At 46.0% G+C, this 14,663-nt stretch overlaps 1 protein-coding gene across 1 annotated transcript in view; it reads right to left on the bottom strand.

Annotated features, from left to right (window-relative positions):
* LOC311242561 (uncharacterized protein) overlaps positions 1-1,964 on the bottom strand; it is a gene marked incomplete at its 5' end in the record, with an annotated part of 65,995 nt that extends 64,031 nt beyond the window's left edge. The window contains one exon of the mRNA XM_084331532.1: positions 1,938-1,964. Within this exon, the coding sequence (XP_084187658.1) occupies positions 1,938-1,964 (27 nt within the window). The remainder of the gene's footprint in view (positions 1-1,937) is intronic.
* Positions 1,965-14,663: the final 12,699 nt, after the last annotated feature.

Consider the following 14,663-nt stretch of genomic DNA (forward strand, 5'->3'; position numbering starts at 1 on the left):
GTCATCTTTGGCTATCCACCTGATCTTGCCCCATGACCTTTTGGAGGGTATAATCCCTGCAGAGCTAGCTCATTGCTTAAGAGTGCTTATATCCAGAAAGCTTTTCACATTGGCTGATCTGAACAGCGCCATTCTGAAGTGTCCCTACAAATGGGCCGACAGGACAAACAAACCTCATGTAGTGTCACAAAGTTTCTCCAGCTGAAAAACAGTGGGAGGAAACGCTCATGAAAATTGGAGTTTGCTCCGGTTCTTACCTTTTTTGGTTGGTTCACTTGTACCTGAAGATGAGCCTGCATGGCTTGTTCTTATGGATCTGAAGGACATCACTGAGCTTGTAGTTGCCCCTGTACATAGTGATGACTCGCTGGCTTTTTTAGAAAGTAAAATCCTAGAGCACAGGCAGAGATACCAGGAGTTGTTCCCTGCCATCAGGCTGCTACCAAAACACCATTATCTGGAGCAATACCCCCAGATGTTTAGGCTGTTTGGTCCACTTGTCGGACAGTGGACAATGCGATTTGAGGCTAAGCATAGCTTTTTTAAACAGGTTATCAGACACACAAGCTGTTTCAAGAATGTGCCCCTCTCTTTAGCCTCAAAGCATCAGATGATGATCGCTTACCATCTGAGCTCTCCATGTCTGAGCAAGCCTAAGCTAGAGGTCTCAGCTGTATCCACTCTACCAGTAGACTTACTCAAAGAGGAAATAGCACAAGTCATCAGGCAAAAGTTCCCTGACACGACTGAGGTTCAACTTGCACAGTGTGTGACAACCAATGGCATAACCTATAGGAAGGGAATGATAGTGGCCCACAGAGCAGAAGGGGGATTGCCTGAATTTAGTGAAATTGATCAAATCTGCATTTTACAAGAGAGTGTATTCTACATTGTCCAAGAGCTTTGTGGTTGGTACAGAGAGCATTATAGAGCCTTCGAACTCAGCCCAGCACCCACAAGAACATTCACTTTTGTGGCACTCTGTGAACTCCTGGATACTTATCCACTGGTTGACTACAAGATTGGATCAGCCCGCATGGTGACATTGAAAAGGCATATTGAAATAAAAGGTCTGTCTGTCTGTCACCGTCACTGTCTGTCTGTCACTCACTCTCTGTCACTGTCACTCACTCTCTGTCACGGTCTATCTCTGTCTGTTTGTCACTCACTGTCTGTCATAAAAGGTGTGCTATCAGGGGGGAATGGGGGTTATTGGGGAAAAGGTAGTCTCACGTTAGTGGAGAGAGGTCTGGTTTCCATTCACAAACTTACTGTACTCAATACTTGAAAAGTAGGCTTTTACCACTTAATTTGAAATCTGAAATGTATGGATGTCTGATGTCTAATAACTTTTTTTGTGTCTCTACAGAGTAAAAGACTTTGAAGATGGCGACTCCTGTGATCCTTAAGATCATCTTGACTGATGGCAGCTCTCAGAGATTGACTCTCTCCCATGGATTCCCTGCATCCGTTGATGGCCTTCTTATTGAAGTGATGAAACAGTGTGGACTTCAGGGCAGCTTCAGACTTCAATTTAAGGACTCCTTGTTTGGAAATGATTTCCTTAACCTTACCTCCATTTCAGAACTAGAAGACAAAGGTACTCTTAAAGTTGTTGATATGTCAAGGCCCATTATTCTCTATCCAGTCCTAAACCCCCAAGCTCTCGATCCTTTCTCTGGAAATACTTCTCTGCTCTCGTCGGATGGATCTATGGATACAGATATACTGTCATCGAGTGGGTCTACAACGTCCTCTTGGCCTACTTCTTCTCAAGTGCCTGAATCTGTGGATCCAGATGTACTGCCATCAATTGAGTTTAGGAGCTCACGGTCCTCTTGGCCTGCTGTTTTCCACGTGCCTAAGTTCCCCTATGATGCTGAAATAAAACTTGAGCAGGCAAATTTAGCTTATAGTCAAAATGGCACTGTACTTACCCCTGATCCCAAGTTGAAGTCAGCCATCCTTGATGGTTTAGTGCAGGAAATTGTTCTGTATAAAGTCGATGTCAGTGATACGGAGATGGAACAAACAGCCAAGAGTCTTATCAAGGCACATCCATGTTTAACTGAGAAGGGGTCCAGCACTGGATATGGCGCATGGAAGATGAGTTTAAAATATAAATTGGGTAACTACCGCAGAGAGCTGAGACATCTGGGCTGCCCAGAGGTGACGGTGAACTCTTTAAGAAACAAACCAACAGGAAAGCGTGCAGCCTTCGGTGTCAAAAAGGCCAAGAGAGCAGAGGTTAACTTCTGCCCACCATACCCATCAGCAGAAACGGAGGAAAGTCTGGAGGCCATGCAGAAAGATCTACTCTTGGATGTGAAGAAGAGGAACAACAGAGATGTTGTGAAACTGAAGATGGAGAAGACTTTCGCACATAGAAGACTTGAAGTCGTCCGTGATGCACCAATGGTGGAGCCTTTCATGGCAAGGTGGCCAGCTCTCTTTGAAGTCAGTGAGGTATGTATGGCTTATCTCATCTTGGATTTGCTGTTGATAACGTTACAAGGGAAGTGTTGGGTCCATTGTCAAACTGCTAATATGATTTTATATTTCGTTGTGCTATATCTCCCCCTTCCTGATCGGCTGTATATATAACTACCCTCTAACCATTTTATTCCGATTCCTGTGCTTTTTACCTGTCTTCAGATCAATGCTGAATTCAAGAGAATCACCACCATGCCACTTCAGTCCAAGTTCCTGTCTCAGCTTGATTTCCACTCTGACAACCTGACGAAGCTGTTCCAAAAGAGGGGAGGACAGCTAGGGGAAAAGCTCAAAAGGCAAATGGCACAAATGGCTGACGTAAGTGCTAACTGGTCCCACTGTTATGAAAAACCTACAAAGTTTTGAATTATGGCTGTTTTGGGGCAATTAAGATTTTTTTTATTGGAGGAAAGGCTATGGAAATGAATTATTTAGTTACCACAAATGATTGGTAAAGAGGGCAATACAATTGTACAGGGGGCCATGAGTGCTTTATTTTTCATCTTTTTCTATTTCACTATTTGCATCTTTTTGTCTCAGTTTGAACCTTTCCTCTAAAATTAGGTATAGTACCGCTTTCAAACCTCTAGTCCCGAGTACATTTTTCAATACTGGTATACCGTGCAACACTACTCACAGCAAGGCTTGTGCCATCGTAGGAATCCTACTGTTATATTCTCAGAGAAATATGTAGTCATATAACAGTTTGAACCAGTAGTTGACTTTAAAATAAAGCACAATGGCTGAATTAAGACACTAATCAAGAAATGTTCCTTTCAGTGTGATGACGTGGATGCTGGACGTGAGTGTATCCTGAAGGGACTGTGTATCTACATGGGTGAAGATCCAGAAAGCCTTGTGCGAGAATATGTGGTATGTAGGCCTACATGAATCGGTGCTTATTTCTTTTCTCATTTGGCCTTGTAGTCCATGCAGAGTAAGGTCTGACCCATGACTAATTGTAACAGAAAGTATCTTCACTTTCAAGTTTCAAGTTTCAAGTTTCTTTAATAGTTGTCATACAGAAGTACAGAATACTTTCATACGAAATGCTTCTTACTGTTACGCTCCAGAGACTGTGCTAGACAAGATAGTATCAAATAACATAGTATAGCATGTAATTTAGAAGAAGAAAATGAGGTCACAGTGTTCGGTATAGACATATGTACAATGTTCTGAGTTACCATATAATATACAATACTATGCAGTGTACTAATGTACAGTACTATATAGTGCAAAGCAGAAATGGGATGAGGTACAATTTAGGTACAATTTACAGTAAGGTGTACGAGTTGTAGTGCAATCCTTCATCAATAAATATAAAGTGTGGGGAGTGGGTGCTACAGTGTGTTTGTTTAAAGTGGGTGTGTGCTATAAAGTGTGTGGAGTGGGTGCTACAGTGTGTCTGTTTAAAGTGAGTGTGTGCGTGTGGATGTGTGTGCTATGTGCGTTTGGTGGTTGTTGTTGTGTAGTGTTCATTGTTCGTTTAGCAGTCTGATGGCCTGGGGATAGAAGCTTCTTCTGAGTCTTTCTGTGCTCGCCTTGAGACTCCGGTATCGCTTGCCTGACCGCAGCAGTTCAAAGAGGCAGTTGTTCGGGTGACTGGAGTCTTTAATGATTCTCTTAGCCTTGCCCTTGCAACGCTTGTTGTAAATGTTCTGGAGGGTGGGGAGCCCCCCTCCAATTGTGCGTTCGGCTGAACGTGTCACTCTTTGTAGTCTGCTTCGGTCTTGTGCAGTGCTATTCCCAAACCAGGAGGTGATGTTGCCAGTCAAGATGCTCTCTATTGTACATGAGTAGAAGTTCTTAAGGATCTTCTGACTGACTTGGAACTTCCTTAGGCGCCTGAGGAAGTAGAGGCGTTGTCGTGCCTTCTTCACAACACTGTCAATGTGTGTGGTCCATGTCAAGTCCTCGGATATGTAGGCTCCGAGGTACTTAAAGCTGTTGACTCTCTCAACCGGTGCCCCGTCGATGCTGAGGGGGCTGTAGTCCTTGACCCCCGACCTCCTGAAGTCCACAATCATCTCCTTTGTTTTGCTGACGTTCAGGGAGAGGCTGTTATCCTGGCACCATCCCGCCAGGACCTTGACCTCTTCCAGGTAGGCCCTCTCGTCGTTGGCAGAGATCAGGCCCACCACCACTGTGTCGTCAGCAAATTTGATGATTGTATTGCTACTCCGCTGAGCCACACAGTCGTGTGTGTACAGGGAGTAGAGGAGGGGACTCAGAACACAGCCCTGGGGGGCCCCTATGTTGAGGGTGATGGATGAGGAGGTGCAGTTGCCTGCTCTCACCACCTGGGGTCTGCCAGTCAGGAAGTCCAAGACCCACTGGCAGAGGTCATAGTTCAAGCCCAGGTCCCTGAGCTTGGCTATGAGTATGGAGGGGACTATGGTATTGAATGCCGAGCTGTAGTCGATGAATAGCATTCTCACATAGTTCCCCTGCCTCTTGTCCAGGTGTGATGCTGCTGTGTGCAGCACATGGGCTATGGCGTCCTCCGTGGACCTGTTGGGGCGGTATGCAAATTGCAGGGGGTCCATGTTGATGGGGAGGGAGGAGCAGATGTAGCCCTTTACTAGCTTCTCAAAGCACTTCATGGCTATGGAGGTGAGAGCTACAGGGCGGTAGTCGTTGAGGCAAGCAGGCTTGGATTTTTTGGGTACAGGGATAATAGTGGACTTCTTCAGGCAGGTGGGGATGACAGCCTGTTCTAAGGACAGGTTAAATATGTCAGTGAATACCGGGGCTAGTTGGTCGGCACAGACTTTTAGGACGCGGCCGGGGATGCCGTCCGGACCTGCTGCCTTCCTGATATTCACTTTTTTAAAGGTCCGCCTCACCTCATGCTCTGTTACCCTGAACACTGAGTCTCCATCAGCAGCTTTTATGTTTATATTGATGCCACTGTCTGTTTGTCAGGGCTGAGACATATTTAGCCACAGACTTACCCCCCCCCCCCCCCCCCCCCCCCGACATACCACGGGCTAACTGCTGTGGACTGGAGGAGCTGGGTTGTGGACTGTAACCAATTAATTTAATTTAATTATTTAACATCATGATTGGACTTGTTTATTTTTCTTTTCACCACTTATAGCTCTATTTTAGCCCTATTTTAGCTCTTTTTATCCCTATGTATTTGTCCATCTTGTTTTTAACACATACTAATAAGTGTATGTTATGTATTTACTGTTTTTACTGTTTTTAAATTGCTGTTATGCTGTAATGGACATCTGAATCTCCCCTCAGGGATAAATAAAGGTTTTCAATCAATCAATATAAGGTGTTTGCCTTTGTTTAACCTTTGTCTGTTTTCTACAGGGCATGGAAGAAGACGTCATCAACAAGGCCATTGAAGACACCACTGTGGGGATTTATGTTCTTAAAGATCATGCTTCAAGTGACGAACCAGAGAACATAGGAATTATCCTCGAAGGCACCAAGATATTGGAAGGTCTGGATAATGGCGCATTAGCTGTTGCAATGCTGTTCGGACTGATGTATGTCTTAAACCTCAGCTACCCTTCGCAGCTCCGCTACACCTTTGAGGTAATCCAAAAGATTTTCATGGAACTGGATGGAGGTAAACTTTCAAACAAGGCACTCGCTCTAAAAAACAGGCTCTTTCAGTGAAAGCATGTTGAAAATGTTAATTAGCTAAAAACGTGTTGACCGACGGAGAGAAACAAACAGAGACAGACAGACAGTGATAGACATTGGGCCCACTTATTCTATGCGCCGCCGAGGCATCTTAAAGTAAAACTCCAACATCTTCCCTGGAGTTGGACAAGAAGATACATACCTTTTTCGTCTCTCTGCATGCATTGGGCTTAGAGAACGCCTGGACCGTTAGCCTAGCTTAGCTTCATCACTGGAAGTGGGGCAGACATAGCCTAGTTCACTACAGTCAGGAAATATACTCCAAATACAACTCCCAAATGTTCCTGTAAACATGTTGTGACCTGTGTATTTACCACGTCTCCCAGTCACACGAGTCTCCCAGTCACACAAGTCTCCCAGTCACTTGTGTGACTGGGAGACTTGTGTGATTGGAGACTTGTGTGACTTGTGTGACTTGGAGACTCGTGTGACTTGTGTGACTTGGAGACTCGTGTGACTGGGAGACTTGTGTGACTTGGAGACTCGTGTGACTGGGAGACTTGTGTGACTTGAAGACTTGTGTGACTGGGAGACTCGTGTGACTTGTGTGACTTGGAGACTCGTGTGACTGGGAGACTTGTGTGACTTGGAGACTTGTGTGAATAGGAGACTCGTGTGACTTGTGTGACTTGGAGACTTGTGTGACTGGGAGACTTGTGTGACTTGGAGACTTGTGTGAATAGGAGACTTGTGTGACTTGTGTGACTTGGAGACTCGTGTGACTTGTGTGACTTGGAGACTTGTGTAACTGGGAGACTCGTGTGACTTGTGTGACTTGGAGACTTGTGTGACTGGGAGACTTGTGTGACTTGGAGACTTGTGTGACTTGGAGACTCATGTGACTTGTGCGACTTGGAGACTTGTGTGACTGGGAGACTCATGTGACTTGTGTGACTTGGAGACTTGTGTGACTGGGAGACTTGTGTGACTTGGAGACTTGTGTGACTTGGAAACTTGTGTGACTTGGAGACTCATGTGACTTGTGCGACTTGGAGACTTGTGTGACTTGTGTGACTTGGAGACTCGTGTGACTTGTGCGACTTGGAGACTTGTGTGACTGGGAGACTCGTGTGACTTGTGTGACTTGGAGACTTGTGTGACTGGGAGACTTGTGTGACTGGGAGACTTGTGTGACTGGGAGACTTGTGTGACTGGGAGACGTGGTAAATACACAGGTCACAACATGTTTACAGGAACGTTTGGGAGTTGTATTTTGATTGTATTTGGAGTATATTTCCTGACTGTAGTGAACTAGGCTAGATGTCTGCCCCACTTCCAGTGATGAAGCTAAGCTAGGCTAACGGTCCAGGCGTTCCCTAAGCCCAATGCATGCAGAGAGACGAAAAAAGTATATATCTTCTTGTCTAACTCGAGGGAAGATGTTAAATAAGCTAATTTCCCAAAATGTTTGAGTTTTCCTTTAAGATCACCTGCTATCAAAATGTCTCAATCAAACCTGCACCACCTCGCCGTCTGTTGTTATTACATAATTTATTTCATTGCTTTTTATAAACATACGCACTTAAAGTTTTTCTATTTTTCAGCAAATCTCTTCATTACACCAATACTGTTGTGCTGTCAGAACAGTATTATGTTTGTAGGTGAAGTATTTACCTATGCTGTCGATGCAGGGTTTACTTGTTGTTCAAGTAAGTTCAAGTTACTTGTTGTATTTTGTATTTCTCTTCATCCATTACTTAATCTTACACCAGATGTGTATCAACAGTAGTTTTTTTTCCTTATTTTCATTTGTTTGTGGTAACAGTTCACAGTATTTTGTATTTGCCGTTTAAATCCTGTTTATGCTGTTAAAGAATGCCTTAATCTGTAGTGATGCAAAAGCTTGGACCTACTTGATAGTTTCTGTTACATTCCCAGCACCTAACCCTGTAAGATAAATAGAATAGAATAGAAATACTTTAATCATCCCGAGGGAAATTTGGCACTACAAATTGTTCACAGTAAACATTTAGGTAGACAAAGCAAATCACAAATAAGAACAAAAAATTGCCTAAGAATAAAGAATAAAATAAAATACGGTTCGGGATTCACATTTCCTATGTAATGTATGTACATGCTAATATAAATACAGTAAAAAATAGAGATCTACATTAAGTTTATAAGTGTAATATTGACAATGTTGTTTTAAAAGTAAAAGTCCAGGAAGATGGTAACCGTCACTCTGTGCTCAGTGATGCAGTGAGGCACAGTGATGCATATATAGTCTGATCACTGTGCATCACTGAGCACATGAGTGACAAATCAAGTCCATTAGTTACATTATTAAAGCTCTGATCTATAATTATAATAGAAATATCTACTGCACTAACCAATTCAAAACATTATGGAAATGTACTAGTGCTATCAATTCATAATTAATGGATATATCTTTAAATACAAGGACAAACACTAACCAGCAAAATGTGTTTTAATGTGTTATGATGCCTTAATCGTAATGATGCAAAAGCTTGGACCTACTTGATAGTTTCTGTTACATTCCCAGCAGTATTTATATGCTGTCGATGCAGGGTTTAGTTGTTGTATTTTGTATTTCAACTTTGATAGTCAACTGTCCCGAACAGTTTTAGAAACATTGACTATATGCTGTCGATGCAGGGTTTACTTGTTGTATTTTGTATTTCTCTTCATCCATTACTTAATCTTACACCAGATGTATATCAACAGTAGTTTCTTTTCCCTTATTTTCATTTGTTTGTGGTAACAGTTCACAGTATTTTGTATTTGCCTTTTACAGTGAGCATATGCACTTTATAGAGAACCACTGAAACATTATACTACAGGTCATGTTTTTGTTCCCAAAACTACATTGCAGAGCTTCAAACACACCAAGACACATAACATACACACACATTTGTATAACACCAAGACACATACATGCAACATACGCACACATTTTGATCACACCAAGACACATACACGCAAAATACAAACACATTTCTATCACACTAACTTACCAGGAGTTCTTAAACAACTAAATTAAAAGAGAATTAAAACACTAACAATTCAAAACATTATGGAAATGTACTAGTGCTATCAATTCATAATTAATGGATATATCTTTAAATACAAGGACAAACACTAACCAGCAAAATGTGTTTTAATGTGTTGTGATGCCTTAATCGTAGTGATGCAAAAGCTTGGACCTACTTGATAGTTTCTGTTACATTCCCAGCAGTATTTATATGCTGTCGATGCAGGGTTTACTTGTTGTATTTTGTATTTCAACTTTGATAGTCAACTGTCCCGAACAGTTTTAGAAACATTGACTATCTATTATTATATATTGACTATATATAGCCACTGCTGTTGTTCACCTACCTCATGGTCAATAAAATGTTAAACATTTTTGGTACATAACTCTGACTCTTAAGCTTGGACCTACTTGATAGTTTCTGTTACATTCCCAGCAGTATTTATATGCTGTCGATGCAGGGTTTACTTGTTGTATTTTGTATTTCAACTTTGATAGTCAACTGTCCCGAACAGTTTTAGAAACATTGACTATCGTTAGGTTATGACTATAACCAAGTTCTGTTAGTTAGGGGCGATGCTTGGCTTCGCCTTCTGCACTATCTCGCGTACGTGCACGCGTACTGAATAAACCACAAATGTACCTCTAATACCAGTATTAGTCTGACCACACCCCTCATCAGCTTACCTTCATAAGCAGGTGTGTGGTCACCTGCTCTCCTCCTTCCCAAGCTTTCACCACAAGGTGAGGTCAAGGGCTGCAGCGGCCGTCCGAAGCCAAGCATCGCCCCTAACTAACAGAACTTGGTTATAGTCATAACCTAACGTTCTGTATCGTTAGTGGCTTAGCTTGGCTTCGCCTTCTGCACAAGGGAGGCCAAGCGGAGCCACTTGGCTGACAAATACACCCCGCTGACAGCCCCCCAAAACCATCAGAACAGGGAGGGCCGAGCCCCCCCGACCCCCCCTAATGGAGGGTAGCCCCCCTATTAGGGACGTCACGGGAGGGCGACGGACCCGACCGTGCGAAGAGGCACTCAAGCAACTCAACGCACAGGGTGAGCAGACCGTGGCTTGACCCACGACTACACACACGCACAACCCGCATGCCACCCGGGAACGAACGGAGGAACAACCTCGTTACTGCCCCCAGAATCACGGGGTCAAGGGCAAACCCAACCCCGTGGCAAGGCCGTAGCAGCGGAGCACGAAGGAAGACCCAGACCCACCAAAAGGACTGGACTCCCTGGAATGGGGGCCCGGAGAAGTCCATGATGCCAGCATCAAGACCCCACCAGGTGGGCACGTAGTGCCCCGCCCCCCACATCGCCAGCGTATTCGGACAAAGGCCCCTCAGTTACTGCACCTGGTATTCCCAGGCGGAACCAACCAGGCCAGCAAGCCGAGCGGGCCCCGTCCCCCCAATAGTACACCGCCTGGCACACTGACCCTGCAGAATAGGCAGTCAGCATGGCCGTAAGCACACAAAAAAGGTTAACCAACGGAAGCAGGCAGCGCACCGGGGAAAAACCAGGCAACAGGCTGTTAACCCTAGCCTGGAGACTGCGGACGAGACAGGCGCCAGAGGGGACAGCTGAACACAGCCGCCCCGGCGGAAGGAGCGTAAGCTGGCGGTGTTGCATGACCAAGCCTCCATTTAACAACCCCCACCCAGAGGGGTCGAGGCAGAGAAGGCTGACACGATTGGCAGACGTCATGAACGTGCAGGGGCACCCTCAACCGGTGAACCCGGGAGTTGACACTGCTCCAACACACCAGGGAACCAACCACCTCGGTGTTACCCAATGCGGTGGTTGTTCCTATAACCCCTCAAGAAAAAACTCCAAAACACACCTGCGGGTATACACCGGCTATACCGCAGTACAAGTGTTTCAGTTTCCAAAAAGGGTTAACCCAGGCCTACGGGTCGCAAACATCACTTCGGACCGGGCCTGGCGGTACGGGAAGCACAGGGTCACCAGAGGAGGTCAAAAAACCACCCCCACAGGCCCCTCTTCGCCATGCGTGAGAGAGGAGCGAAAAACAATGGAGAACCAGCCCCTAAGCACACCGTACCTGGTATTCCCCGGCGGTCTCCCAACCAAGTACTAACCAGGACCAACCTGTGTAGCGGCCGAGATCCGACGAGATCGAGCGCGTACAGAATGGCATGGCTGTAAGCCATGACGACAGTGCTGAGTAAAAACATACCCAACCAGGGTCTCCATAGCGCTTAACCCTGTGACACCCAGACCGACCTGGCATTTTTCCCCCTGAAAAAAGCCCAAGTCCCTCAGGGTACCAGAACAGCAGATCTGCATCCCCGGCGGACAACGGGTTCAACTGATCTGGACCAGCGTGACCAGAACCAGTCCCGTGCCCTAACCACGCCGACATGCCCCAGGAAAAGGGCAGATATGCGTGTTGATCTTAACATGAAAAGAAGGCGCCACCCAGACGTCGGGACGAACCGCGCCTGGTGGCCCACCCCAAGGGCGTGAGACCCCACTACATATGTTCAGATCCATCCCGTCATCATCCCCCAGACATGAACGAGGATCCGTCGACAACCCACCCAGGTCATGGGATGTGGTCGCCGGAAGAGGAAAAACCCCCATCTCAGTTGCTTTATAAAAACGCTGTTTCAACCACAAGCAACTAAGGCGTGCCAGTCAATCGCCTGTTTACAGCGAGCTAGCACTATACGTGCGTCGGGACACACCCCCATCAATGAACAGGCTATTTAGACCTGCCATTGAATCCCCAAGGCGCCCAGGGGAACGACAAGAGGGGTGTGACACTCCCTAACTCCAACACTTCTGGAATAGAAAGAAGGAAGCATCAACAGTATGTATCCCAGTCTACACAGCCGGGGTAAAAAATGTTCACATTTTTACATCCCACCACCCTCCCATAGGAAAGAGACGGGGATCCCCAGAGAGACTTCCCACGCGAGCTGTACAGATTGAAAAGAATATATTGCACCTTGAGCCATGTAAAAAACTGGTTTTAGGGCCTCCGGGGAAGAGGCACCGAACCCATACACACTCAATAAACGAATTGAATCGAATATACATACAATAGAAAAGGACCCTTCTAGAGGGTCCACTCACTTTGACAATCTGAGGAGGAAGGCTCTGTACTCTGATGGAGGCTTCCTCACATGGATCACATGGAAGAAGGAGTCCGAACTCACAGAAGGCCTGAGTAGGCGCTTGGTGAGGAGGAGCCCTGACCACCCCCCCTGAAAACAGATCCATCACATGGACCTGAACAGCACACGGAAGTCCTACCAACAGAGACGCGCACGGTGACGTACTCTATGGCGGGGGAATTCCTGCGGTGCACACGCCCAATATACCAGGCCGTGGGACCAGGAACTCCCTCCCCCCCCCGTAACGTGCCGAACCGCCACGTGACGGGAACCTTGAAGGACAGGGGGTGTACCCCTGACCGACAGAACAATGGGGAGAGGAAAGGTTACCAGTTCACCCCTTTACGACCCCACACCCATGATACGACGTAACGACAAAAAGAGAATATGACACAGTCATAGTCAGCTCTATGAAGCGTTCCACAGCTCCACACAGCACACGAGCTAACCTGCTATCTGATTTTTACTAAGGAAAAACACAGAATAGAGAGGGCTCTAAGAACCCCGGTCCAACATACACATGTGCTTCTGTGGCCAGTACAACCCAGTTGTAGGTCACATGACACACACAACCCATCATCATCACAATGAGAGAATACATCATTCTTGATTAGTATCGACCACAGGCCTTGCTAAGCACACGACAGCAACCAAACCAATTTCCCTTTAGGAAATAAGTTTCTCCAGCAGATTTAGCACAACCTCAGCAATCAAGCTGAGAGTTACATCGTATCCCTACCACACAAAAGACACAATTAATGCACAACATGTCTGATAGGAGGTGATAAAGTCCCCAGGGAACCGGGGGGGGAAAAACACAATCCTCCTATTTTACCCTCAACACGGCCAGTTAAAACAGGAAAACCTGTTAATGTGTGAACTCACTGTCCATTGTCATTACAGTCTGAGAAAGAACATTCTTTTACTCACTCGTCACCAAGCATAGCTTCATAGGTTAGTTGCCTTAGTAGTGAGTACACGGTACACATAAACACCATGATGTTTCTCACACAACAACCAGATCAATACATCACGACCTGCACGGAGAAGCTACTGCCAGTGACAAAAACAGCTCACACACAACCCGCAACGTATCTCAAATGCATTGCAACAACACACGTTTTGGGAAAAAACACCGTCATTCACAATACATTTAGCAAGGTAAAACCAGAAGACGTGTTATGAGGGTCTGGCCAACCCCGTACCTGCCCGGAACGCAGATCAGCGAAGTGCAGTCATAAGCCACCGTAGAACACAGCCCTCTTTGTTGACGCAATCCCCGTCTAGGCTCAGGCAGGGTTGACGAACATCCCCTGTCAAAGATGACGTCGTGGTCAAGAGTGTAAAACATGTTAAAAATCAAAGCACGTTCAACAGAATAGCATCAAGCTAACGGCTGCTCCAACCGTTCTGGTGCTATCGCTTCCGCTCGCGAGACGCCGATCTACGACGCACGCGATCAGGAGCGAGCTCCCGGCGGCGCGCGAGAAGCCTAAGCTTCCCCGCGCCAGGCCACCGACCGGCTAACCGTAAGCTATGAACATGTAAACAATGACATAACACTCACCCAGACAGGCCGCCGTTCTGAACCCTCCTCACTTTTTAAGAGAAAAGAGAAAACAAGACGTCAACACCGCTTCACAACGGTGACATTAACACGTCCGGCGGAATCAGCACAGTACCAACTGGCCTGTATAGCCGACTTTGAACATGAATCTGCCGCTATCGCACATTACATGCACATATCCCCTCGTGAAGGAATACTCTCATTTGGATATGAAAGATGGGGTCTTAACACGGTGACAGAGAGAATCCACTCGTCCAGAACACACAGGGATCACCAGTGTCAATGGTCGCGGCCCACTAGTTAAAACTATAATGGTCGCCAGACCAAGGCCTTCTGTCGCCTAGACGGCTAAACAAAGGACCCTAGCCTGGGGCCGGTTTCCATAAACTTTGTCTAGTAGCCCCCATAGCACTAACAGACAAGTGGAGCCCGCCAGCAAACACTACTCACCCAACCTGGAACGCACCGCTCCTCACAACAGCGGCATGTCCGACAGTTCAGCTGTGGCCTGACAGGTTTCACCCCAACAAACACAGCAAGGAACTGCAGTTGAGAAGCATGCAGCGGCGTGCTCCCAATACGAAAACCGGTGGAGGGTTTGTAGAATGATCATCATCTTCTAGACACTCCAGTACGAAGACAATATCGCCGTATTTTCTCGAAAATAGTGAGAGAGAAAATAAAGATATGATGTCAACGTATCCTTGTTTCCCAAGCTGTTCCTAATCCAATTTCTTCCATCATGGTGTCAAGTGTGGGGATCTACCGAGGCACCTCTTCCTTGTGGTGAAAGCG

This window comes from Notolepis coatsorum, assembly GCF_963971535.1.
Source record: "Notolepis coatsorum genome assembly, chromosome: 1".
In the NCBI taxonomy this organism is placed as follows: Eukaryota; Metazoa; Chordata; class Actinopteri; order Aulopiformes; family Paralepididae; genus Notolepis; species Notolepis coatsorum.